Source organism: Caretta caretta, chromosome 1, assembly GCF_965140235.1.
Source record: "Caretta caretta isolate rCarCar2 chromosome 1, rCarCar1.hap1, whole genome shotgun sequence".
Lineage (NCBI taxonomy): Eukaryota > Metazoa > Chordata > Testudines > Cheloniidae > Caretta > Caretta caretta.
In genome coordinates, this window is record NC_134206.1 from 159,707,182 (window position 1) to 159,731,881 (window position 24,700).

General features: G+C 43.8%; 1 protein-coding gene and 1 long non-coding RNA gene across 10 annotated transcripts; one reads left to right on the forward strand and one right to left on the reverse strand.

Moving 5' to 3' along the window:
- Positions 1 to 518: 518 nt before the first annotated feature.
- Positions 519 to 3,051, reverse strand: LOC125643522 (uncharacterized). 3 transcript variants are annotated; one of them, XR_007358742.2, is made up of 4 exons: positions 2,546 to 3,051; positions 1,723 to 1,767; positions 1,114 to 1,236; positions 519 to 876 (listed from the first exon to the last, which is right to left on the reverse strand). It is a non-coding gene; the product is annotated as an uncharacterized LOC125643522 (long non-coding RNA). The 3 variants fall into 3 exon arrangements; XR_012670059.1 differs by having other exon boundaries at positions 1,114 to 1,767; positions 2,546 to 2,946; XR_012670058.1 differs by lacking the exon at positions 2,546 to 3,051 and having other exon boundaries at positions 1,114 to 2,231.
- On the forward strand, positions 3,052 to 24,375 carry LOC125643461 (histone H4 transcription factor). Of its 7 annotated transcripts, none has more exons than XM_048866059.2 (11): positions 3,052 to 3,205; positions 4,842 to 5,003; positions 7,023 to 7,246; positions 8,049 to 8,120; positions 12,690 to 12,804; positions 13,900 to 14,052; positions 15,020 to 15,097; positions 17,192 to 17,312; positions 18,991 to 19,129; positions 22,833 to 22,948; positions 23,307 to 24,375. In XM_048866059.2, the coding sequence occupies exons 2-11, from the start codon at positions 4,853 to 4,855 to the stop codon at positions 23,704 to 23,706; spliced, it is 1,569 nt and encodes a 522-aa protein (XP_048722016.1). In that variant the 5' UTR covers positions 3,052 to 3,205; positions 4,842 to 4,852; the 3' UTR covers positions 23,707 to 24,375. The 7 variants fall into 7 exon arrangements, with proteins under 7 accessions (XP_048722016.1, XP_074988696.1, XP_074988704.1 ...); XM_075132595.1 differs by having other exon boundaries at positions 3,052 to 3,201; XM_048866079.2 differs by lacking the exon at positions 3,052 to 3,205 and adding an exon at positions 3,221 to 3,772.
- The last annotated feature ends 325 nt before the right edge of the window (positions 24,376 to 24,700 follow it).

Below are 24,700 nucleotides of genomic sequence, written 5' to 3' on the forward strand. Positions count from 1 at the left end.
CAGAAAAGTCCCACTTTGTTTGCGGAGGTTCTCTTTTCTTTTTCTGGGAGTAGGGGATGGTAGTAAGGCTTAAATAATCTAAAATCTTTTTTTTTTTTTTTGCCTCGATCCTAAAAGGTCTCCAAAGAGAGACCAGCTATAATTTATCTCGTAAATCAAGCTGTGACATACCATGGTACAATCCAGAGTAATGAGCAAGAGTGTCACACCTGCCCAGCAACCTTGGCTGCCTTACAGTGCCTTGCTGAAGTAGCCACACCGGAGCTGCTCACAAACAGCCTTCCAGCATGCAAGCCACATCCTGAGTGTCTGTGTGTAACTATAGCCTGACAGCCACACTTGGGTTACACTCTGGCTCTCACCAGCCTTGGTTATACTACAGGATGACTCCAACACACCCCACTCCCAGACTTCCCCCCCAAAATGTATGTCATCTATTGCTAACTCTCTCTTGAACACTACAAAATATTTTAAGTCCACTATTCCTTAAAGGAAATATGCCATTTTATTATCTCAAATAATCTTATCTCATTTTATTATCTCAGACACTTCAATTTAAACACACTGGATTAGATAAAACAGTAAAATAATCTTATTAACAGCCAAAGTCAGCACTCAGAACAACCTGCTCAGAAAATTGGCTGGTTCAACCTGGGTGCGAGCACTCAGATGCTTAGAACATCAGCCCTTGCCCTCTGCTATGCAGCTGCAGAGTAATGTGCTCCTGTCTGGTGTCGCTCATCTCCATGGGCAGTGAGTGAAACTTCCTCTGGATGAGGCGAGCTCCTTGTCCTGCCTCTTCCACCCACAGCACCGTCCACGCTCTGCCCCTGCTCTGACCCAGGCCCCGCAGGGAGGCAGGGAGTTCGGTATATGCTGTACAGAGAGAGATGAAAGCCCGATCTGTCCTTTTGAAAAACTGCTTGTCATTGACAGCCTGCTTTAAAGCAGTAGTTTAATCACCTTTCTTTCACAGAATTCCCTGCCAGACTCATTTACGTAAACTGGGTTTGAATAAGACAACTAGATCAAGAAAAACAACAAGGAGTCTGGTGGCACCTTAAAGACTAACAGATTTATTTTAGCATAAGCTTTCGTGGGTAAAAACCTCACCTCTTCAGATGCATGGAGTGAAAGTTACAGATGCAGGCATAAATATACTGATACGTGAAGAGAAGGGAGTTAGTGGGGAACCAGTGTTGACAGGGCCAATTTGATCACGGTGGATGTAGTCCACTGCCAACAATAGATGAGGAGGTGTCAATTCCAGGAGAGGCAAAGCTGCTTCCGTAATGAGCCAGCCACTCCCAGTCCCTGTTCAAGCCCAAATTAATGGTATTACATTTGCAAATGAATTTTAGTTCTGCTGTTTCTCTTTGAAGTCTGCTACCCTTAATTTCCCACTTCACACCCCGTATGCATAACAATCTAACCCTCAATTGCCCACTTCAAGTAATGGACTACAACATGCATTACCCCTTATGCTTAACAATCTATCCCAAACTGTATTTAGCTCAAACACTGTGATTTCCTTCCCAGATCTGAAGAAGAGCTCTGTGTAGTTAATCTGTACCTTATTCCCTGATAACCAGAAACTTCTATGCTTGAACTCTGTACCGTTTTCTTTCTATTTCAACATTATCTTAATAAAATTATTAAATCTGAAAGCTTGTACCTTCCACCAACAGAAGTTGGTCGAATAAAAGATATTACCTCACCTACCTGATCTCTTTTTTTCTTTTGTTCCATGCAATACTCTTATTTGGCCTAGAAAAAAATTCTATTGAAAACAAGCAGAACAAAGACATAATGGGAAAATAAAAGTCACAAGCAGCAATTGCTCAGTAGGCTACCATGAAAACGGTATGACATCAACAACGTCTCACATTTATTATGTGTATGTATTGTGATAGCACCAGCTACAGACCCCAGTCAGGACAAGGGCCTTATTGTACTGGAATTACACCGTCACATAGTAAGAGACAGTGACTGCCCCAAGATATTTATAAAGATTTACACATTTAACTAAGCACATGAGTCATCCTATAAAGCACCAGTGCTGCATACGCTTAACCACATGAATAACTTTTAAGATCTTGCGTAGTCCCACACTGACTTCAACAAGTCTACACGTCAGTAAAGTTAAACATTAATGTTACTTAGCATAGCACTGGCTTTCAAGAGTGGGCAACACGGCTGACCTAGGCCTAAACCAACCAGCCCAGGACACTGCTGTTCCTTTTGGAAAACCTGAGTCTTTCCATCATCGGAACACTGCGTCCACCTTTTCTAGAGGAGCGGGGGGCCACCCCTGGCAGGATCAAAGAGGAGTGATTACATTTAACGCAAGTTGCACCTCCGCCTTTTTTTCTGTCGCCTACAGCGTCACAGCTGATAATTTACAAATCCCACATACAAATCATAGAATCATAGAATCATAGAATATAAGGGTTGGAAGGGACCCCAGAAGGTCATCTAGTCCAACCCCCTGCTCGAAGCAGGACCAATTCCCAGTTAAATCATCCCGGCCAGGGCTTACCCTTACCCCATGCAAATCCCAGCCGTCTATGAAGGCCACACAGGCGGCAGCTGCAGCCCTGTCTACACTAGGGAAACCTGAGGGGCGGGCAACGGGCCAGGAAAGGCAACCACCCTGCCGGTGGGTGCGGTGTTGTGCCTCACACACAGCACCGCAGGAGAAGAGGGGCTTGGGGACGGGGTCACGGCAGCGGGGACATGAGGAGGGAGCTGGTCACTTGGCAGCTGGAGGGGGAGGGCTGGGGGAGCAGAGGCGACCCCGCCCCCAGCTTGCTCTTTTCACCAGGGGGCGGGGCTGCACCCCTCCATGTCCCCGCCTCCCTCTGGCGCGAGGGAGAGGGCGGGGCGGACTCCCTGCGGCTTCTAGCCCCGCCCCTAGCTGATCCCAGAGGGCCGGTGGCGGTTGATCGAGGAGGCGGCGCCCAGTCAAGGCGGGGGAAGGAGAGGGGGGCGGGGAGCACCAAAAAGTTCATCCGTTGGCGGCGGTTGCGCGAACCCCGCCTCCGCACCTGCTTGAGGCGGTGCCGCCGGGGACTCGGAGTCTCGGCCCCGCCCCCCGGGCTGCTGGGAGGGGGCGCCGCCTCCGCTCTGATTGGCTCAGCCGCGGGGCCGCCTGAGCGCGCGGCCGGGCATCCCTGCGGCAGCCCCACCTCGCGCCCCTAGGCACGTGAGTTATCCGGGCCAGCCGGCGGGAGCCTCGATCCCGCTGCTAGAGCGGCTGAGGCGTGTGGGCTCAGGCCGCTCTAAGGTGCGCGCGCGCGCGCGCCGGCTCGCCCAGCGCCCGTCTGTGTCCGCCCTTGCCCCGCGCGCCGGCTCTGAGCGACCCAACCGTGTGCGTGGGGCTCGTGATGGGGGAGGCGCCTGTTAACGCCAGCACTTCCCCCCGTCCATAAGTCCCTACAGCGCGGGGGAGGGGGGCACAGCATTGGCGGGGGGTTATGCGCAGTGACGGGCGAAGGGAAATATTTGGACCGTTGTAATTCAAATGCATCGATTGGAGCCGCAGGGACGGGCGTAGCCGGGGTGGCTGCTCTGAGACAGCCCTCCGGAGCCAGCGGCCCCGGTCCCGCAGTCCTTTCCAGAGAGTAGAGCTTGCTCTGTCCAGCCTTGCTGCACGTGGCGCTTGCCCCGGGGGGACCTTCTCCCCCCGCCCCTCCCCCCCGTGGCAGCGGCCTGGCCCCTGTTGGGTGCAGCTCCGGCTCCGTTAAAACGAAGAATCACGGTTATTCAGAATGTGAATTTGATTGTGTTGTTAATTATTCCGAAATCGGGCAACTTATTAATGCAGTGTTTGAAAGTGAAAGACTGCCTGGGCAGAGCCCAACCGGGGGGGGCGGGGGCGGACTCAGGGCAGGTCTGGGACCATCCCCGCGTTCTGCGCCCGGGGTCCCGTGTCCGTGACACTGAGCCGTACAAGCCGGTGTTGCGGCGGCGCGGGCACGGTTGCCATTTGTTAGAGGCTCCTTTCACGGGGTAACGTTTTCAGGTGTGTCAGCGGCTTGGGAAAAGGGTAGTTAGTTAACTTGTGTTCCTTTTGCTAGCAGTTTCTCTAGGCAAACTACAGATATATTGTCCGCAAATGCATTGAGTACCCATTTCATTTCACTTCATGGTGTTGACATAGGGAGAGAAACCGATTTAGGTCCCATTTCCTCACGCCTCTGCCTAAGGCCTAGTCTTCACATAGATTTTGTATTGGTATTGGGTTGCTTGGGGATGAGGGTCTTTTACCAGTATATAGTTATACCAGTACAAGCGCTTAGTATGAGCCCATTTATCCTGGTATACATCATGGTGCTTATATCAGTATAGCTTAGCCCCCTTTCTGCATGGCAGTGATTCTCAAACTTTTTTAGGGGTGACCCCTTTCATGTAGCAAGCCTCTGAGTGTGACCTCTCCCCCGAATCAATTAAAAATGCTTTTTAATATGTTTAACACCGTTATAAATGCTGGAGGTAAAGTGGGGTTTGGGGTGGAGTCTGACAGCTCGCAACCCCCCATGTAAGAACTTCATGATGCCTTGAGGGGTCCTGACCCTCAGTTTGAGAAGCCCTGCGGGAATAAGCTATACTAGTATAAACAGATTTATATCAGTATAACGGTGGCTGCACTTGTGTGTACCACTTGAATTATACCAATATTGTTAAAGAGGTGCAACTTTTGTGTGTAGACAAGGCCTGTGTGTGGGCAAGATTAGGCCATAGAGTCTGAAAGATATTATCCACCCAGTTATAAAAAGATGGTTGTTTTCATAAGAGAAATTTCTGAAAATCTAATAACAAAACTACTCTGTACTTTAAAGGATTTTAAGTAATGGCCCCTGGAAACAAATTCAAGTATTCTGAACTGATATTACTGTGTGAATGGGAAGAATGCCTTTTTGTAGGAAAATGCATGGAGGAATTTTGTGATCACATTGCAGAACACTTGAAAGATTATCGACAACATCCTCTGGAAAGAACAGGTAATATATCTGTCTCATTCACCATACAAATAATACTGCAGTTTTTAAGATTTTTGTACTTTGGCCCTGATCTTGCACTGGCTCTGTGCGGGTAGAATGAAGTCAATAGAACTCTATGTGTGTGCTGGTGACTACCTGCACAGTCACTTGCAGGACTGGGGCCTATTTTTGTTTTTTTATTTGCATCTGATTTTGCTGGTTTTCTCTTTTTCTAAAGATATAGTACTAAAATAGAAATAATGCTAATGCAGGTGCAGTCATGAATCAGAAGTTTAAACTCAGTTTCTTCTTGAATTAGGGCTAAAGTGTGGTGTGTGTTTTGTTTTGTTTTTAAATTGGTAGTCTCAAAAAAGAATTTTTAGCTTTCTGGGGCTTATGTGTTACTTAAGATTTGTAACTTTAAGGTGGAGGTTGGAGAAATCAACTTAGAGGTAACTTGCCCTTTGGTTGTAACTGTTTTCTGTGAATAAATAAACAGTATTTAGTTGCTCCTGTTATATATCTTGCATCTTTCTTCTAATTACAGTTACTTACAAGAAAAACTTAGAAGTTGTATCCCACAGAAAATTATAAGCAGTCTATGTAGACTGTAATAGCAATAGTAGAGTAGATATTTTTAATATTGCTACTGTAGCTCTTATGAATCCTGACCTTTATTCTTAACACTGTTTTCACATGTTTAATTGCTGGTGTAGATACTAGACGGAGTTTAATTAAAGGTACAGTAAATAGAAAGTAAAATTGAACCAACAACAATATGCACTCAGTGCCTCCACTATGCAAACTAATGGTATTTTAGCTCATACATAAGTAAAAAAGCTAATTTTTACAAAATTCTGTATTGGTCCTCTGAAACCACTGAGCTTGTCCTGGTGTTTTGGTGCTCCAGAATGAGTAATTCTATGGTGTTACAGCTGTGTATAACCTGCTGGAGTACTGGACATTAGAGACTCAAGTAATTTCTGTGTTAATTTTTGTTTTGTTGCCTTATTACATGCCTTATTTTCCTGCAATTGAATCGATGTGTGCAGATCCTTGGATGGAGTCCCTTTCAAATTTAGAAACTCTGCCAACTCACTGGATTGAAACAAGTAGGCAGAACAGAGTGATGACCATGTGAAAACCTGTAAACTAAAAATACCTGATACAGAAACTGGCTGTTTGGCATTCTTAACAGTGTCCTTTTGAATTCAAGATTTGCACTGTCAAAAATCAAATATTGTGCAACACTCAAATATCCAAACCAAAATTATCTGAAACTCTTTTATCTGAAATAGATATATCCTCTTCTTCCTGTGTCTTGGAATTTCCTTTGTGTTTCCATACTTATTCATTGTGCCCATTACCTTTGGATAATCCAGTTTGTACTATACAACTAACTACTCAAGTGGGTTCAGGAAAGATTATTGAATAATTAAAAGTTTGGTTGACTGTTATACAGGCTGGAGTGCAATTGATTGTAAAATTTGAAAACACAACCAAGATTTTTGGAGCAAGGACTGTCATTTGCTAAAAGTCCAGTGCCTAAGAATAAAGCCTCAAGTCTTTTACTATTATTTATATTGTGGTAATGTGTGATCAGTTATATGCAGCGTTCTTGTAGCCATGTTGGTCCCAGGATATTACAGAGACAAGAATATTACTTTGCCCAACTTGTCTTTTTAATAGTAATCAATAGCACTGTAGAACTGTTCAATAGACTTTACTCAGACATTCTAAGCCCAGTGCTCTCTTTCTGGGGAAATTCCACTTGTTAACTTGTTGGGTATACTAGAATTGTCTGAGTTTTGAGAAAGTGAAAAATCTTGTTTATTGCTGAGGCTTAAAATCTTCAGATACTTAATTATCTGAACACAGCTGTTATCCATCACTCTACTAGTTTTACCTATGGCTCAGTAGATCATCACCTAAAATGTAAGTAATAGTTATCTTCTGGTATCTTCTTGAAGATTGTCACACACAGTTCCTAATTTAATACAACATTCCATGAAACAGTATTTCTTTTTTTTTTGTGTTTAGAGCAGTACCAGTGTTGGTGGAGAAATTGTGAATTTTTGGCTACAGGTCCCAGGGAGCTGGTAACCCATGTAAATTTTCATAGTTACCACACCAAGTTGAAATTCTTAGGCTCTCAATTAAGTGCATCGCACCAAGATTGGCCAGCATGTTCCCAGAACAGCCATACCCAGAATCAGATACCAAGGATTTCAGAGATGTATGTTTGCCATTGGGAGAATTGTGATGTAAGTGAAGTGAATGTTTCCTTTCTTGTCTCCTAACTCTACCTTAACTGTCCCCATCTCCAGGACCTGGAAAAGGGAATACCACTCAATAATAAATGGTAAAACCTCTATTTCCTCTTCATATCTTCCACCTTAGGGAGAGGGATAGCTCAGTGGTTTGAGCATTGGCCTGCTAAACCCAGGGTTGTGAGTTCAATCCTTGAGGGGGCCATTTAGGGTTCTGCGGCAAAAATCAGGCATTGGTCCACCTTTAAGCAGGGGGTTGGACTAGATGACCTCCTGAGGTCCCTTCCAACCCTGATATTCTATGATAAGTAGAAGTGGTAATTATTGTGATAGTGTTTGCCAAAGAATATACTGTATGTAAACACCATTTATTTTAGCATATGCAACCAATTTACTTTAAATCCAAGTATTTTTCCTTTTGTTAGAACTAAAATGACTTTTTTCCCACTGCACTGCTTTTTATGTGTTTTAGAAATATATCATACAAAATTAGAATATTTCTGGTTACTTTACAAGCTAATGAATATGCCATCAACCTAGCGAAGAGACCCGCTGTATTTACTTTATCCATTTTCTGGAACAAAAATTAGACAAGAATATCTGATATTTTCTCAGGCATTGCAGCCTTTTAATGATTCTGGAACTGGATGGCTCAGAGGATTTGTTAATGAGTCTTTCATCTTTAAGTCACTAATTCAAATCTGACATAGCCTGGGAGTAACTGAAAAATGTCAGCTTCTGACAGCTCTTTGGTGGAATATGTAAAATTAATTAGTGGTCTCCATCCAATTCCTAGTGGACAATGTCTGTATCAAGAGTCGTTTGCGGTGTTGTTGTACCCCTGTTGGCTGTTGAAGAAGAGCTCTTGGTAAGCTTGAAAGCTTATCTCTTTCACCAGCAGAAGTTGGTCCAATAAAAGATATCACCTCACCACTTTGTCTTTCTGTATCAAGAGAACGATTACATTTACACCAATTAATATCCTCTTTGCCAGTGTTTTAGATTGAGAACACTGAGCAAGGTAGGCTTCAGACAACCTTCCTTCACTACTACCTCTTTTTTAAAAGGTTGTTGCCCCTCTCCAGGTTGGTTTTCATGAAATTTACAAACATCAATCTTTGACTCAATTTACTTATTTGTTTTTAAACTATTTAAGAATAGAGAATTAGATTAAAACAAAAGATTTGGCATGCAGAACACAAACGCTATGAAACTCAGTCTGAAAATCTCACCTAGATAGGTTCACTTCAAGTTTAATTCTACAAAATTAAAAATAAGCAGACACATTTCTAAAAGAGCTCTCTCTCCCCTCTCTCTCCCCTTCCTGCCCCCCACTCTTTTGGCCTCTCAGCTTTTCAAAGTCATATGGTTTGAGGAGTCTCAAGTACCTCCTCCCCTCAGCTTTCAGTTGTTTCTCTTTGTGACCATTTTTCTTTGCAAAGGTGTGCCAATTCTGGTTGAGGGTGCAAACAATTATCCTGATTCTTCACTGAAGTCCATGAGATGTCCCCCCATTGACCTCACTGGTGCTCTGCAGAGGCACAAAGGTCTGCCTGCATGGAGTTTATTGCTGAATTTAAGTCAGTGTCATGTTTGAACAAACGTACTTATCTTGAGGGAGTGAATAGTTTCCATTCTCTGTATAATGGCTATTGTCCCATGTTTTTATTAACATTCCCCCTATCTAGCACTGGAGGTATTTCCCAATTTCTTCTCTCAAGAAGTAGTATTTCACAAGCCCTTTTATCTTAGTCTGCCTAGAGGGTGACTGGATCCTGGTGTGTGTGTCCTCTCTATTTAAAAAAAACCCTTAATGTTTATGGGAGTTGTTCTGATGGAGTGGTAACTTCATTTTCCGTTTAGCATATTTTCAGTTTTTATGGGTAATTGGTGTTTTTTGTATGTTTTTTTTTTCACTTATTAAGATGAAATATACCCTTTAATTTTATTTCTTTCTATACATGTTCCTTCAAGCTTAAACTGCTCTTATGGATTTTATTAATTAAAACAGTGTTTCCCAACCTGGTAGGCAGGCTAGACTAGTCCAGAAAGGTGAGGTAAGATGCAAAACAAAAGAGAAGAGAGTGGGTGCAGGGAAAGCTGCTAACCTCTTCCACTCCCATTGCAAATGTGATCCCAGAGCTACGGATAAAGTCCTCCTTGAAAATCACCCATTTTGCCTCCCAGCTTCTGTGGTGGCTTCTAATGTATCAAACTGCGGATCAACTTAATGGTACAAACTATCTGGCTCAGGCAGCAGCTCTTAAATTTCTCTCTGTCTCCTCCACTGCAGCAACACTTAAATCTAAAGTTACTGAGGTGATGTGCAACATGCCACCAATGCCCACTCTGAGGAGCCTGCACTAGTAGGTTTCTGGTGAATGGGAGAATGTAGGGGGGAAGCAAAAAAATAAGGAAAAAGAAAGAAACTAGGGAAAAAAGAGAGATAGGAAAAACAATTTTAAAAAATGAGAATAGGTAAAGAAATAAGGAGAGTCAGTGACAACTGTACCAGGGCATAGTGCGATGGGATGGTGAGGGCTCCTATTTGCTAACCCATCAGAAGAGGGGGCTTCCAATAAAAGAAAAGTTGGGAGCCACTGGACTAAAATAGACTGACTTTATCTTTAAGCTACTACAATTAAGGCCAAATTCAGGATCTGGTATATGTGGAAGCAACTCTGGTATGTTCAAAATTAGGGCTGTCAAGCAACTAAAAAAATTAACTATGATTAATCGTGTAATTGCACCGTTAAAGAATAATAGAATACTATTTTGATGTTTTCTACATTTTCAAATATTTTTTTCAATTACCACACAGAACACAAAGTGTACAGTGCTCACTTTATATTTTATTATTTTTAATTACAAATATTTGCAAAGTACAAAACAAAAGAAATAGTATTTTTCAATTCACTTAATACAAATAATGTAGTTCAATCTCTTTATCATGAAAATTGAAGTTACAAATGTAGAATTATGTACAAAAATAACTGCACTCAAAAAACAAAACAATGTAAAACTTTAGTCTACAAGTCTACTCAGTCCTACTTCTTGTTCAGCCAATCGCTCAGAAAAACAAGTTTGTTTACATTTGCAGGAGATAATGCTGCCTGCTTCTTGTTTACAATGTCACCTGAAAGTGACAACAGGTGTTTGCATGGCACTGTTGTAGCTGGTGTCACAAGATATTTACATGCCAGATGTGCTAAAGATTCATATGTCCCTTCGTGCTTCAACCACCATTCCAGAGGACATGTGTCCATGCCGATGGTGGGTTCTGCTCAATAACAATCCAAAGTAGAGTGGACCGACGCATATTCATTTTCATCATCTCAGTCAGATTCCACCAGCTGAAGGTTGATTTTCTTTTTTTGGTGGTTCAGTTCTGTAGTTTTTGCATCAGAGTGTTGCTCTTTTAAGACTCCTGAAAGCATGCTCCACATCTCATCCCTCTCAGATTTTGGAAGGCACTTCAGATTATTAAACCTTGGGTCGCGTATTATAGCTATCTTTAGAAATCTCACATTGGTACTGTGACGTTCCCCTGGTGTTATCCAGATCAGTGATCTGCTACGTCACTCCAGTCCTTGACTCTGGGAGCCAGCCTTACCGTGCTCTGCTGTGAGAACCCCCACTCCTGGGCTGTTCACGCACAGCCTCTGGCCTGTAAGCTACTCCTTGGATTGTGCAACCGAATGACACTAGCCAATATCTCCGGTCCCAGATACAACCCTAGAAACCTCCATCTTGCAGTGTCCAGTTATGCCCACTGGACGCTGCAAGCTTATATGAGTTTGTCAATTTAACAAAGAAATTGATATGTACCAAGCTTGTTATCCCAAGGGGAGTCTCTGACACACTTCAAACCAAACGCACTGCTTCAGGTAGAATAAACAAACATATTTATTAACTATAAAGATAGATTTTAAGTGATTATAAGTCAAAGCATAACAAGTTGTATTTGGTCAAATGAAATAAAAACAAAATGCATTCTAAGCTGATCTTAACACTTTTAGTGCCCTTACAAACTTAGATGTTTCTCACCACAGGCTGGCTGGTTGCCCTTCAGCCAGACTCTCCCCTTTGAACAGCGCTTCAGTCGCTTGGTGGTGATATCTGTAGATAGAGGTGGAGGAGAGAGGAAGAGTATGGCAAATGTCTCTTCCTTTTATCATGTCCTTTCTTCCCTCTTGACTTGCCCCCCCACCCGCCCCTTCAGATTCAGGTGAGCATTACCTCATCGCAGTCCCAAACTGACCAAAGGAAGTGGGTGACTCAGTCGAGAGTCCGACAGATCCTTTGTTGTTGCCTAGACCAGTGTCCTTTGTTCCTGTGAGTCTGGGCTGGATTTGTCCCATACGTGCCCTGATGAGGTGTGAACTGCTCCTCTGTTCTTGGAGAGTTTTTGCCTGGGCTTGCTTTAAGCCATGTGGACACATTTTCAGCCTCATAACTATATACGTGAAATTACAACCTATAACGTTACTATAACAAAGATTACTACTATAACATTACTGTAACAACAGTGCACAGTGCATCATGAGCCTTCTGAAGACACCCAACATGACAAACTTTGCATTAGATACCACACAATCACATTATAAGGATGAACTTGGGGGTGCTGGGTGTTCCTGCAAGGTACAGAACATCACAGGTACCTTCTTTGCATTTTATCAAATCTGAAGTGAAAGTGTTTTTAAAATGAACAACAAGTGCTGGGTCATGACTATAACATGAAATATATGGCAGAATGTGGGTAAAACAGAGCAGGGGACATACAATTCTCCCCCAAGTAGTTCGGTCATAAATTTAATTAACGCTTTTTTTTTTTTTTAACACATGTCATCTGCATGGAAGTATGTCCTCTGTAATGGTGGCTGAACAAGAAGTAGCACTGTGTGGACTTGTAGGTTCTAAAGTTTTACATTTTGTTTTTTGAGTGCAGTTCTGTAACAAAAAAATTCTACATTTATGAGTTGCATTTTCACGATAGAGGTTGCACTGCAGTGCTTGTATGAGTGAATTGAAAAATACTATTTCTTTGTTTATCATTTTACAGTGCAAATATTTGTAATAAAAATAATATAAAGTTAGCACTGTACACTTTGTATTCTGTGTTGTAACTGAAATCAATATATTTTGAAAATGTAAAAAAAGTCCAAAAATATTTAATAAATATCAATTGGTATTCTATTGTTTAAAAGTGCAATTAATCACAATTAATTTTTTTAATTGTGATTAATTTTTTGAGTAAATTGCATGAGTTAACTGAGATTAATCGACAACCCTGTTCAAAATTTCTTCCATAGATGAGGCACCATTTACTCTCTGTAAATTCTCTAGAAATCACTTCTATTAGTGTGTCTTTTGTTTTTTGTCATTTGATTTCCTGCCAATACTATCCATCATTTCCATGGTTCCATTTTGTCCTCAGGTTACCTACAACAACCCAGAATGGTTTTATCGGCATGTTGCCATGCATGCATACTCTACTGAGAGAGAAAACATTCCAAGTCACAAGAAAGCTGTTTGTTGTTGTCACTGGAAAGGTAGCTCACATTCTATCTTTAATTTACAAAATATGGAATATTGCCCTAGTAGTTTCACTGCCACTATTAAATTTACTGAGTGTTTCATGAAGCACAGGAATATGTTAGATATCTTCATACAGCCCTTTTCCAGCAATCTTAAATAATTAAAGTACTTTACCTACATTGTATGCTCCCTGATTAATTTAAATGGATTACACTAGCAATACCAAATCACTTTATTAAAAGCCTAGTATGCCAGAGTCCAGTCCTTCAAGGTTCTGAGCACCCTCAATTCCCATTTGACCTCAATGGGCGTTGAAAACTTTCAGCACCCACAGGCTTGGGGTCCTACATTGAAGGCATGTTTTTGAGCTTAGAGTAACAATTTTGCAGCCCTAAAACTTTTTCGCACTTTGTAAGAATGCAAAAACAGTAATTTAATGGGCATTCTGCACATAACTTCAATGGGAATTTTGCCTAAGCCAGTGATCCCCGAACTGTGGGGCATGTCCCCCTAGGAGGGGCATGGAGGAACGTTCAAGGGGATGCGTGGTGGGGCCCAGGCCAGCCTCCACAGGAGGTGTGGAGGGAGCGCCATCCAGCCCCGCTCTGCCCCCAGCCTAGCTCCACTGCCAGCCATAGCTCCATTCTGCCCCCACTCCAGCTCTGCCCTCATTCCCCCTCCACCCCACCTCCAGGTCAGCTCTGCCTCTAGCTCCTCCCCCATCCTCAGTTCTGTCCCCAGCTCCGCCGTCAGCTCAAGCTCCTCTGCTGAGGAAACCTTGGCTGAGGAGTAATGTGGGGGTTGGGGAGTGTAGACAGGAAAAGTTTGGGCAACACTGGCCTAAGCCAAGGCCCACTGAAGTCACTGGGAATCCTTCCATTGATTTTTAGTAGGCTTTTGAACAGGCCCTGTGTAGCATTTGCAGAACTGAACTCTTTGTAGTGTTTGCAGTAGTAATGTTCTGACTTTTCCTAAAAACATTTTAGTTGTGCTCCTCTAAAAATGTACTGGTGGACTATATATAATACAGTCTTTCCTGTTTGTACTCAAGAGAAAATAAAGTGCTCATGTGCAGCTGTTCTGTAATCTTATGTAGTGTGTGTTTTTAGATTGTTCAGGAACTTTTAAAGGAAAGCACAAGCTATGGGATCACTTAAGAACCCACACTCAAGAAAGAGTGGTGGCCTGTCCCTCTTGTGGAGCGATGTTCTCCAATAATACCAAGTTTTTTGATCATGCCAAGCGACAGGTTTCAGAGGATCGTAAGTGGATTTGCTCTATTTCCGTGTTTATGTTTATTTAGGGATTTACTTTTGGGCTGCTTTATAACAGTACATATATAACACCTATTATTATTTTTCAGAAGTGTCAATTAAATGCAAAATTGACTTTAGAAGGAAATTATCTTCCTGAAGCATGGAAGTACTTTAGGCTTTGCAATGATTGCTTGACATAAATGATGAATTGGGGTAATGGGGGAGAGAGAGAGAGCACTCACAGATGCATATTTAAATATAGTGGGCTCTCCACCTGATAGTTGTGGCATTACATTGTAAGAATAGAGATTGCCTCTGACTTCATGCCCATAGCTTCTCAGGGCAACTGCATTCCACTGGAACAATGAAACTGATGACCAATAGAAGAGGCTGTTGAATGCCAGAGTCAGAACTCTTAAAGGAGCTGGACTTAAATTACGGAATTCATTTGTGAAAGTGATCTGAATAATCATGGCACTAAGCACTCTCAGAACTAAATGCAACACGCTCTTGAGCTTAGATTTTACTCAATATGTTCTTCACTGCGTCACATTCTCCTACCCCCCCTTTCAACAAACCATAAACTAATCACGATATTTTTTCTACAGGCCAGGAAGGAAGAGAGATTTTTGTTTTTTTTAATTACTTGGAAAGTGCTCAGGTACCATGGATGCTATAGTGATGGGGTCTATATAAGTACTCAAAACAAAGTTCAAAAACTTGGCAGGTTTCAAACTGTTAATATTTTTTAACAGATTAATTTTATTCCTAACAAGACAACAATGTATTGCTAATTAAAATTCTGCAATTACCCTAAACCAGATTTTTTCTGAAAACCATCAGGAATACAAAATACTGAAATTGTCCCACTGCTGCCAGTTTAGTTATCAAATTGACAACCCTAATCTATGTGTTTTAAAAATAGATCAATAAATTTCTATTGCATCACTGATCAGTTCCCATTAAATTTCAGAACAAGTATTTGTTTGTCAGAATTGTGACAAACACTTTGCCAATGAGAGATTACTACGAGACCATATGAGAGTACATGGTGAGTCAGAGCTTTTTAAAATAAATTTTCCACTAAACTGTAGCACAACCATAGATAGATGATAGTATTATTAAGATATCTTTTCATATGTCAGCTGAGAGAAGCAGTATACAGACTCAAGGCAATTATGATACAATTGTAGAGAAACAGAAGTCTTACTATCCGATTAAGTGAGCTGTAGCTCATGAAAGCTTATGCTCAAATAAATTGGTTAGTCTCTAAGGTGCCACAAGTACTCCTTTTCTTTTTGCGAATACAGACTAACATGGCTGTTACTCTGAAACCTATCAGATAGATAATTCATATGAGATGGGTTTTCTCCTCTTCGCATGCTTTGATAAATACAGGGGGGTAGCTCCCTTTGATGAACACGTAGCCAGCCAGTTAGCTGTAAAATCCCTCTTGGTGGTAGTTCTCTACTTGCTTTACCTGTAAAGGGTTAAAAAGTCCCCCAGGTAAAGAAAAAAAAAAGTGGACACCTGACCAAAAAAGCCAATGGGAAGGCTAGAACTTTTTTAAATTGGGGAAAAAAACTTTCCCTTTGTCTGTTGTTCTCTCTGGGCTGCAGGGACATGGAGCAGCAATGCTATAAGCAGGAATGCTGTGTAAGGTTTGAACCAGGTATGAAAAACTATCTTCCATACCTAGAAGGAATCATTTGGATAGGGAACGTTTAGATAAACGTGATCAGGTTTATTTCAGCTTGTGGATCTCCTCTGTGCTAATCCCCGATGCTTTTGTTTGCTTGTAACCTTTAAGCTGAACCCCCCAAGAAAGCTATTTTGGGTGCTTAATTTTTTGAATTGCTCTTTTAAAATCTAGTAAAAGCCTAAGTTCCAAATGTATTTTCTTTTTGTTTTTAATAAAATTGATCTTTTTTAAAAACGGAATTTGGATTGTTGTGTCCTAAGAGGTTTGTACCTATGCTGTTTGATTAGCTGGTGGCAACAGCTAATTTCCTTTGTTTTCTTTTCAGCTCTTCCCTGGAGGGGGTGTGTGAAGGGGTTTGAGGGTACCCCACAGGGAGAAATTCCCAAGTGCTCCTTCCTGGGTTAAAGGGGTTTTTTTTTTGCATTTGGGTGGTGGCAGCGTTTACCAAGCCAAGATAAGAGAAAAGCTGTAACCTTGGGAGTTTAGTACAAGCCTGGAGTGGCAAGTATTAATTTTTAGAATCCTTACTGGCCCACACCTTCCGTACTCGAAGTGGCAGAGTGGGGATTCAGCCTTAACACGTGCCCATTTGTTTAGGACTTTCTCCTCTTCATGTCCTCACTTGACTACAAAGTTTGAGTATTACAGTCCTCTCTTAGGGTTTGTCTTCATGGGGAGGTTATTCTGGAGTAAGATAGGGTATAAATTTAAAGTGCTAAACCTATTCTGGAATAAGAGTGACTTTCTGTAATTTAGTTTAATTAACTTTCCAAGTGGATTAAGCTCAATAAGAAAAGGGCACTCTTATTCCGGGATAAGAGTGTCCACATATGGAGCTATCTAGCAGTAGCTAATGAGGAATACCTTATTCATCAGTTGTTATTCTGGTCAATTTCCCCATCCAGACAAGCGGTTAGCATGAGCACATTATACCAACCGTACATATTTTATATTGGCTGCCCATAAAGCGTCAGATTATAAAATAACACATTTCTTTAAACTCCCACCAAAATGTAGATCCTGCCTACATTCAAAATTTCCTGTTGCATGCACTCTCAGAACATCCACCTTTTACGAATTCCCACCATTGTGCCATAAGCAAGTAGGCAATTATGCCTTTGTTTTACTAGGCCCTAGAGAGTGAAACAAACTCCCCCTTCCCCTCTGAAATTTGTTTCTCTCTCCATCTACCTTTTGAAAATATCTCAAAACACCTTTTCACATACACGTTTATTGGAATGCCCACTGTTTGGGCCATATTTATTACCCCTCCGTTCTCTTTCTTTTCCCCTCTTTTTTCTTACGCATTGTATACCCAAATTAGCTTTAGTTGTTAATTTTAGTGTGAATGGATTTTTCTAAATGTTTTTATCATATTGCACCGCAGACTGAGTGTCTTGGCAAAGGAGTGACATAGAAATAAAAGTATTGTTATTTCTCCAGTTACCCATGTTACATGTCCATTTTGTGACATGGTATGTACAAGTGTCTCCTCTCTGAAAGCACACATCAGATTCCGACACTGTGATGAACGCCCTTTCCACTGTGATCTCTGTGAAAGTAGGTAAGAAGATTTGGAACTCTTAGCTAATCAACAGAAGTGTGGAAATAATTCAATGTTCAATGAATGTAGGAGGTAACAAAGATAAGAAACTTTCAACCCTTAAAATAGCCACCATTTGCTCAAAAAAATAAATAAATAGGTAGTCTGATGTATTAGTCTGCTGGAACACATAAAGGCATTTCTTGAACTTATGGTGGAAGTAGGATTCATACTTGGTTTCTTAGTGCCTAAAGATGTCTTCCAGGTAAGAGTTTGCATACTGTAAGAAAAGGTCATCAGTGATCAATTTAGACCATATTTAGAACCATTTATCTCCTCAATTGGGCAGCTGCAAGCGTTACTGGATATTTCTGTGAGAGTCAGATGCTCCTCTTCTGAATTGTCCTCCTGCTGCTGGATCATCTTACCCATTTCCTCTCAGCTACCTCTATTTTTCTGCTCCCCACCTGATTCTCTAACTTCCTGGTGGCTCTCACAACCTTCTTTACTTTTTCCAGTTCAATCAAAGGGAACACTGACGGTGGCATCACTGATGGAGCAAAGGGAGCAGGGCGTAATGGTATAGGATACTTACATAAGTAGGCAGGGGTTGAATTAAATAGGGCCTTGAAAGGGAGAATAAGAAGTTTAAACCTGATGCAGGGATGGATTCCAGGAGAGATCAGATAAACGGATAACACTTTCATGTGCACGTTTTAGATAGACTGGAGGGAGTAATATGAATATTGGAGAGACTAGAGCGGAGGAAGTTTCTCTTATTATGACAACAGTTGATCAGCGCATGGACAAGAGTTTTAGAGGACAGAGAGGCATGGATGGATCCTTGAAAAGTTATTGTTGAAAAAGTGGCAATATTTGGACATAGCCTGGATGCCTAGGAAGAAAGTAGAATCAGATTACCCCCAAACCATAATAATGAGACTGTTGGAAGTATATTCCCCTTTCACAGATTGTGAAATGGACGTAGAGAGGATAAGTGATTTGTACAAGGTCCCCTTCACTTATCATTGTCAGAGCCAGGAATAGAACCTAAGAATCTGTGACTCCCTCTCCTGTGCTTCAACCGCTAGATCACGGTTTCTCAACTTGTGGGTTGGAACCCAACACTGGGTACCTAGAATGTTTCCAAGGGTCACATGGCAGCTCCTGTTGTATGAGGCTGGCTGGGATCGCCTCCCTGCTCCAGGCACTGCAACCTTTGGGGTCCCAGCACCACTCAGGTTTGGCCTAGTTGTTATGACAGGAGTCTGGGTAGGCCAAATTTGAGTGAGTGGCACTGCAACCCCCTGAGCCAGATCACAACTCCACTCAGACTAATTTGGTCCAGTCAGGGGGGCAGGGCCAAACCTGAGTAGCACTGCAATCCCTGAGGTTGCAAAGCCTGGAGCTGAGAGCCAAGCCCAGTGAGCCCCACAGCACAGGAGCTGCCACTGTGGGGTGAGTGCCGGGGCAGGACCCAACCTCCTCTCCCCCAGGTGAGTAGGGGCAGGATCCAAACAAAACCGTCCCAGGGCATCCACCCCAGACTATTTACTGGGTTGCAACAGGCCATAAACATTTTTAAAGGGGTCCTGAGCCCAAAAAAGTTGAGATCCACTGTACTAGTCCACACCCTCTCTGCTATTTTTGCTGTTATTTGAACAGTAAAAGTAATTTGTTTCACCTGTATGCTCCTCAGTTTTAAGAATGCTTATGATCTTCATAAACATGTTGAAACACACAATGATTCAAATGCCTACAGCTGCGATGTAGAAGGATGTGTTTTTACTTCACGGACTTCACAGATCTTGAGACAGCATTACAAGAGAGCACATATGGTGGGTATTTAAAAAAGTAGACTGAAGTATCTTTTAAGAGACAGTAGGGGCTGATTTTCAAAATGCATGTGTTTGTCCAAATACCCGACCTGTGCTTGCATCTAGGCTATTTGGGTGCATAAATTAACTGTACACAGTTGCATGTTCCCAATCTTGAAAACTGGGCCAATATCATGTTTTTCTTTCCTGTAAATCAACAAGCCAATCCTAGCCTGAGAAAATATTTGGAGGAATATACTTCTGTGTCAATTTACTGCACTCTGTCCCTAGAACTAGTACAGCACACTAAAACAGAACTAGAACTGGTACATATTTATTACGTGGTTTTGAACTTGTCTGAGTTATAATCAGGGTCTGGCAAATGGGGCCCACGCCCACGGTGCTATAGCCAGGGAGTCACCACAAGGGGCTCGGGCTTCCCCTGGCTGACTGTGGCTGGACTTTTCTCTTCTCCTGCCCCTCCCCTGCGCTGCGCCGGAAGGCTTCTCCCTGCCCCTGTCCCCTTGGCCCCTCCCACACTCAGCCAGCTGGCTGAGGACTCCGGCTCTGCCCCAGCCCCAGGGAGCCCAGAGCTGTACAGCCCACCACTTGCTGCCCGGAGTGGAGCCGAGTCTCTCCCTGCCTGTGGCCCTGCACCACTTGGTCTCTGGTGAGGGCTGGCTGGGCAAGGGCCAAGAGGAGCGAAACTTCCACATGAGTGAGGGGAGGGCGGTGGGGAGGATCTGGGCTGAGCTGGAGGGGAGGGGGGACTTAAAGTGACTGTACTCACTGGTTTCAGAGTGGTAGCTGTGTTAGACTATCGGCAAAAAACAGGAGTACTTGTGGCACCTTAGAGACTAACAAATTTATTTGAGCATAAGCTTTCGTGGGCTAAAGCCCACTTCATTGGATGCTCACTCTCTCAAACTTCCCTAACGTGCACACACACAGAGACTGGCTCTCACATACATTCTGTCTCTCTCACACATACAGTCTCACACTCCCCAACACACACTCTGTCTCTCACACTATCCCCCAACACACAGTCACAGGGCCATCCTTAGGCATATGCAGAATACGTAGCTGCGCAGGGTACCACATAATTTAGGGCGCCAAATTTTGTGGTGGCCTAGGTAGCCGCATGCTGCGTATGCGGCGCTGGCTCCAGTGGCCAGCACCATCCCCCGGCCAGCCCCCCTGCTCCTCCCCTGCCCTGCCCCCATTTGACCCCTTCCCCCAAGCCTCCACCCCACCCCTTCGCCTAAGCCCCCACATCGAGCGATGCAGCCTGCAGGATTAGTGGGGGTACTGGAGCCGGCAGAAGGGGTCGGGCCCACTCCCGCACGCACCAGCGGCAGCGTCGGCGGGAAGCAGAGTGACCCGGCCCCAGCCTGCTCCACTCTGCCAGCTCCCAGCTGCGTTGCTCTGTTTCCTGCTGCCGCTGCTGGTGAGTGCAGGGTGGGCCTGACCCCTTCCTCCGAGCCCCCTCACCCAAGCAACAGGGCTGGGAGCTGGGAGAGCGGAGTAGGCTGGGGCTGGCCTGCTCTGCTTCCTGCTGCCACCACGGGGGCGGGCGCAAGTCCTGCTGCCGGTGCCAGGCCCCCCACAAATCCCCCACGCTGCCCCGCTGCTGCCCCCCACAGCTCCTGCCCTCACGGCCCTGCAGCCCTTGAGCGTAATGGGCCCCCCCGCCATGTGGAGGGGGCTGGCCCCCCAGCAGGGCGGCTGCTTCCCCCGCAAGGGGGGTGCAGGTGCTCGGGCTGCATAGGGCACCACCATAGGTAGGCACGACCCTGCACAGTCTCACACACACTCTCTCTCTCTCTCACACAGACTAGCTCTCACACCCACATATACTCTGCCTCTCACAGTCCCCCAACACAGATTGTCTCACACACACAGAGTCTCACACTCCCCAACACACACTTGAACACGATCCCCCAATACACAGTCACACACACACACACTGGCGCACTCTCTGTCTCTGTCACACACTGGCTCTCTCTCTCTCACACACACACACACTTGTATTATTATTGTTGTTATTACTGCGTGGTACTTCTGTCAAAATGTTCGTGGTGAGCCAGGAGTGGCTAGCGGCTGCAGGAAGGCCGTGGGCTGTGGCAAGATGCAGCCCCTATGTGACAGCGCGAAGCCCGGCTTGAGCCGCAGGCCAAGCGCCAGACACCACAGGCCACTGCAGCAGAACAGAAGTAAGTGTGGCAATACACCATATACCATGCCACCTGCGCTTCTGCTGACAGTGGCCTAGAAATTTGCTAGTTGTAGCAGTTACTCGTGACGTTATCGGATTAAAACATGATTTATTTGAGCATAAGCTTTCGTGGGTAAAAACCCCACTTCTTCAGATGCATGGAGTGAAAATTATATATGCCATCATGTGCCAGCAATGCCCCTCTGTCATGTACATTGGTCAAACTAGATAGTCTCTACGTAAAAGAATAAATGGACACAAATAAGACGTCAAGAATTATAACATTCAAGAACCAGTTGGAGAACACTTCGATCTCTTTGGTCACTCAATTACAGACCTAAAATTTGCAATTCTTCAACAAAAAAACTTCAAAAACAGACTCCAAGGAGAGACTGCTGAATTGGAATTAATTTGCAAACTGGACACAATTAACTTAGGCTTGAATAGAGACTGGGAGTGGATGGGTCATTACACAAAGTAAAACTATGTTTATTCCCCCCCTCCACCCCCACTGTTCCTCAGACATTCTTGTCAACTGCTGGAAATGGCCCACCTTGATTCTCACTACAGAAGGTCCCTCCCCCCCTTTCTGCTGGTAATAGCTCACCTTAAGTGATCACTCTCTTAGAATCATAGACTATCAGGGTTGGAAGGAACCTCAGGAGGTCATCTAGTCCAACTCCCTGCTCAAAGCAGGACCAATCCCCAATTTTTGCCCCAGATCCCTAAATGGCCCCCTCAAGGATTGAACTCACAACCCTAGGTTTAGCAGGCCAATGCTCAAACCACTGAGCTATCCCTCCCTCCTCCCTTGTTACAGTGTGTATGGTAACGCCCATTGTTTCATGTTCTCTATGTATATAAATCTCCCCACTGTATTTTCCACTGAATGCATCCGATGAAGTGAGCTGTAGCCCACGAAAGCTCATGCTCAAATAAATTTGTTAGTCTCTCTAAGGTGCCACAAGTCCTCCTTTTCTTTTAGTCAAAGTAAGTGGCTCATCAAGGGACACTTAACTCACAATGGACCATGGGAGATGCCCATCTACATTGAATGGACTTTCCTGTGGACATTCCATATGAAGTATAGGTAATGGCCGGGGGGGGGCGAGGGAGCCCATAGGAGCCAGGGGTGATATGGGGAGAGTAGGTGCCAAAATACAAAATCCCCCAGGGCACCATTTTCACTAAGGCTGATCCTGGTTTATAATGGCTGATGTCTTGCAATCCAGTGCTGTCCAGCTGATGTTTGTTTAAGCTGCAGTTGCTTAAGGGGAAGCCACAGATCCTGCTACCAGTAAAGACTGAGGTATCTGCAGTATAGTTTTAGATCAGAGAACTGCAATATTCAGTGGAGGTTATCTATCAAAAATGTGTACTTAGAAAATAATGTAAAATGTATTACAGGAGTATAACATATAGTTAATATTAAATTTTTCTTACTTTAATTTTACTCTTTGTATTTATCATCAACCTCAGTTACTGATTTCCACACCATCTTTTCCTCAGAATAATGGCAATCTAAAATATAAATGTCACATCTGTCAGAAATGTTTTTCCTGGTGTTATACATTGACTCTGCATCTTCGCAAGGCACACAAACTCAGCTGTCATTCTCGCTTCAGGTATGTTATCAGTTCTTACCCAAAGCAAAAAATGAAATCTTTTTTTCTTGGCGGGGGGGGTGTATTACCATCTAATTCTCAGTTTTAGAGAATGAGGAGATCTTCTAATAAAACATATTATGAATAGCTATCTCTTCCATGTATGTTCACATTCACAAAGTAGTTAATGCCATTGTGTTTGTTTCTTTGCATAAATTTCATTTCCTTTAACTACCATTTTATAAGTTGCAATTAATGACCTGGGTTTTAAATGCTAGCCGTTTTGGTTTAGTATGCATTTTTGTAGCTTTTTATTTGTATGCATGTATATAAAGCTACATTAATTTTTATTTTCATTACTTCAATTTTATTCTCTTAGATACAAAGAAGATGATGATGGGTACTTGAGGCTGAATGTAGCAGTTTATAATGCTGTCGTGGGTTTAGATCAGGGTCTGGAAAACAAGATGGCACCAAAGAAGTCTTCAGTAGTTCAAAACAGTACTGGAAAAGAGAGCTATGCCTCTTGTGAAAGAAGCCATTCATTAGTGGAACTACATTCCACAAGATGTCAGAGATGGTCACAAACTACTGCAGAAAAGGTTATGGTAGAATCAGAGACCTCCATTAAGGAACCAGTGTATTTTGAACTTCAAACTACACCACAGTCATTTGAAAGCTCTGCTGCTCCCTCTGAACTTGATGAAGCAATGACATTGAATACAAAGGAAAAAATAATAGAAATTGCAATGGGCTTGGGAATTCAGATTGCTGTTTAAGAAAAATGCATTTTCTTGGATTTTACCTTGGTCCCTATTTAGTACTCCTGGAAGAGTTAATTATTTTAACTAAATATGACATTTACAAAGAGTCTGCATTGTTTTCACTTGTCACATTTTGTATGTAACATTGTGTATGTATTTGTTAAATATGCTAAATAAACTAAATTTATTTTATCTGAATACATGATAGTATACCAGAAAGGTTTTGCTGTATGTTCAATATGCGATACTAACTCATCAAACAAGAAGGTATTGGATTTCATTAATCTGTGTGCTCTTGTAGCCTGTATATACAAAGGAAATAAAGCTATCCCTCAGAGGCAAAATTGTGAGCCAGTACCTAGACCAGAGGTGGGCAAACTACGGCCCATGGGCCACATCCAGCCTGTGGGACCCTCCTGCCCAGCCCCTGAGCTCCTAACCTGGGAGGCTAGTCCCCAGCCCCTCCCCTGCTGTTCCCCCTCCCCGGCAGCCTCAGCTCACTGAGCCGCCGGCACAATGCTCTGGGCGGCGGGGCAGCGAGCTCCTGGGGCAGCGCAGCTGCAGAGCCCGGCGTGACCCGGTGCTCTGTGCTGCGCAGTGGCGTGGCTGGCTCCAGCTGGGCAGCGCGGCTGTAGCACCGGCAGCCACCGGTGCTCCAGGCAGCGCGGTAAGGAGGAAGGGAAGTTCGGGGTGGTGGTCAGGGGGTGTGTGTGTGGAGAGGGGTCGAGGTGGTCAGAGGGCAGAGAATGGGGGGGGTTGAATGGGGGTAGGAGTCCCGGGGGGGGGCAGTCAGGAAGGAGAGTGGGGGTTGGATGGGGTTCCGGGGATGGTCAGGGAGAAGGGGTGCTTGGATGGGGCAGGGGTCCTGGGGGAGCAGTCAGGAATGAGAAGAGGGGGTTGGATGGGGTGGTGGGGGGCAGTCGGGTGGGGGTTCCAGGGTCGGTCAGGGGACAGGGACTGGGGTGTGTGTGGATGGGGCAGGGGTCCCGGGAGGGGGGCCATCAGGGAA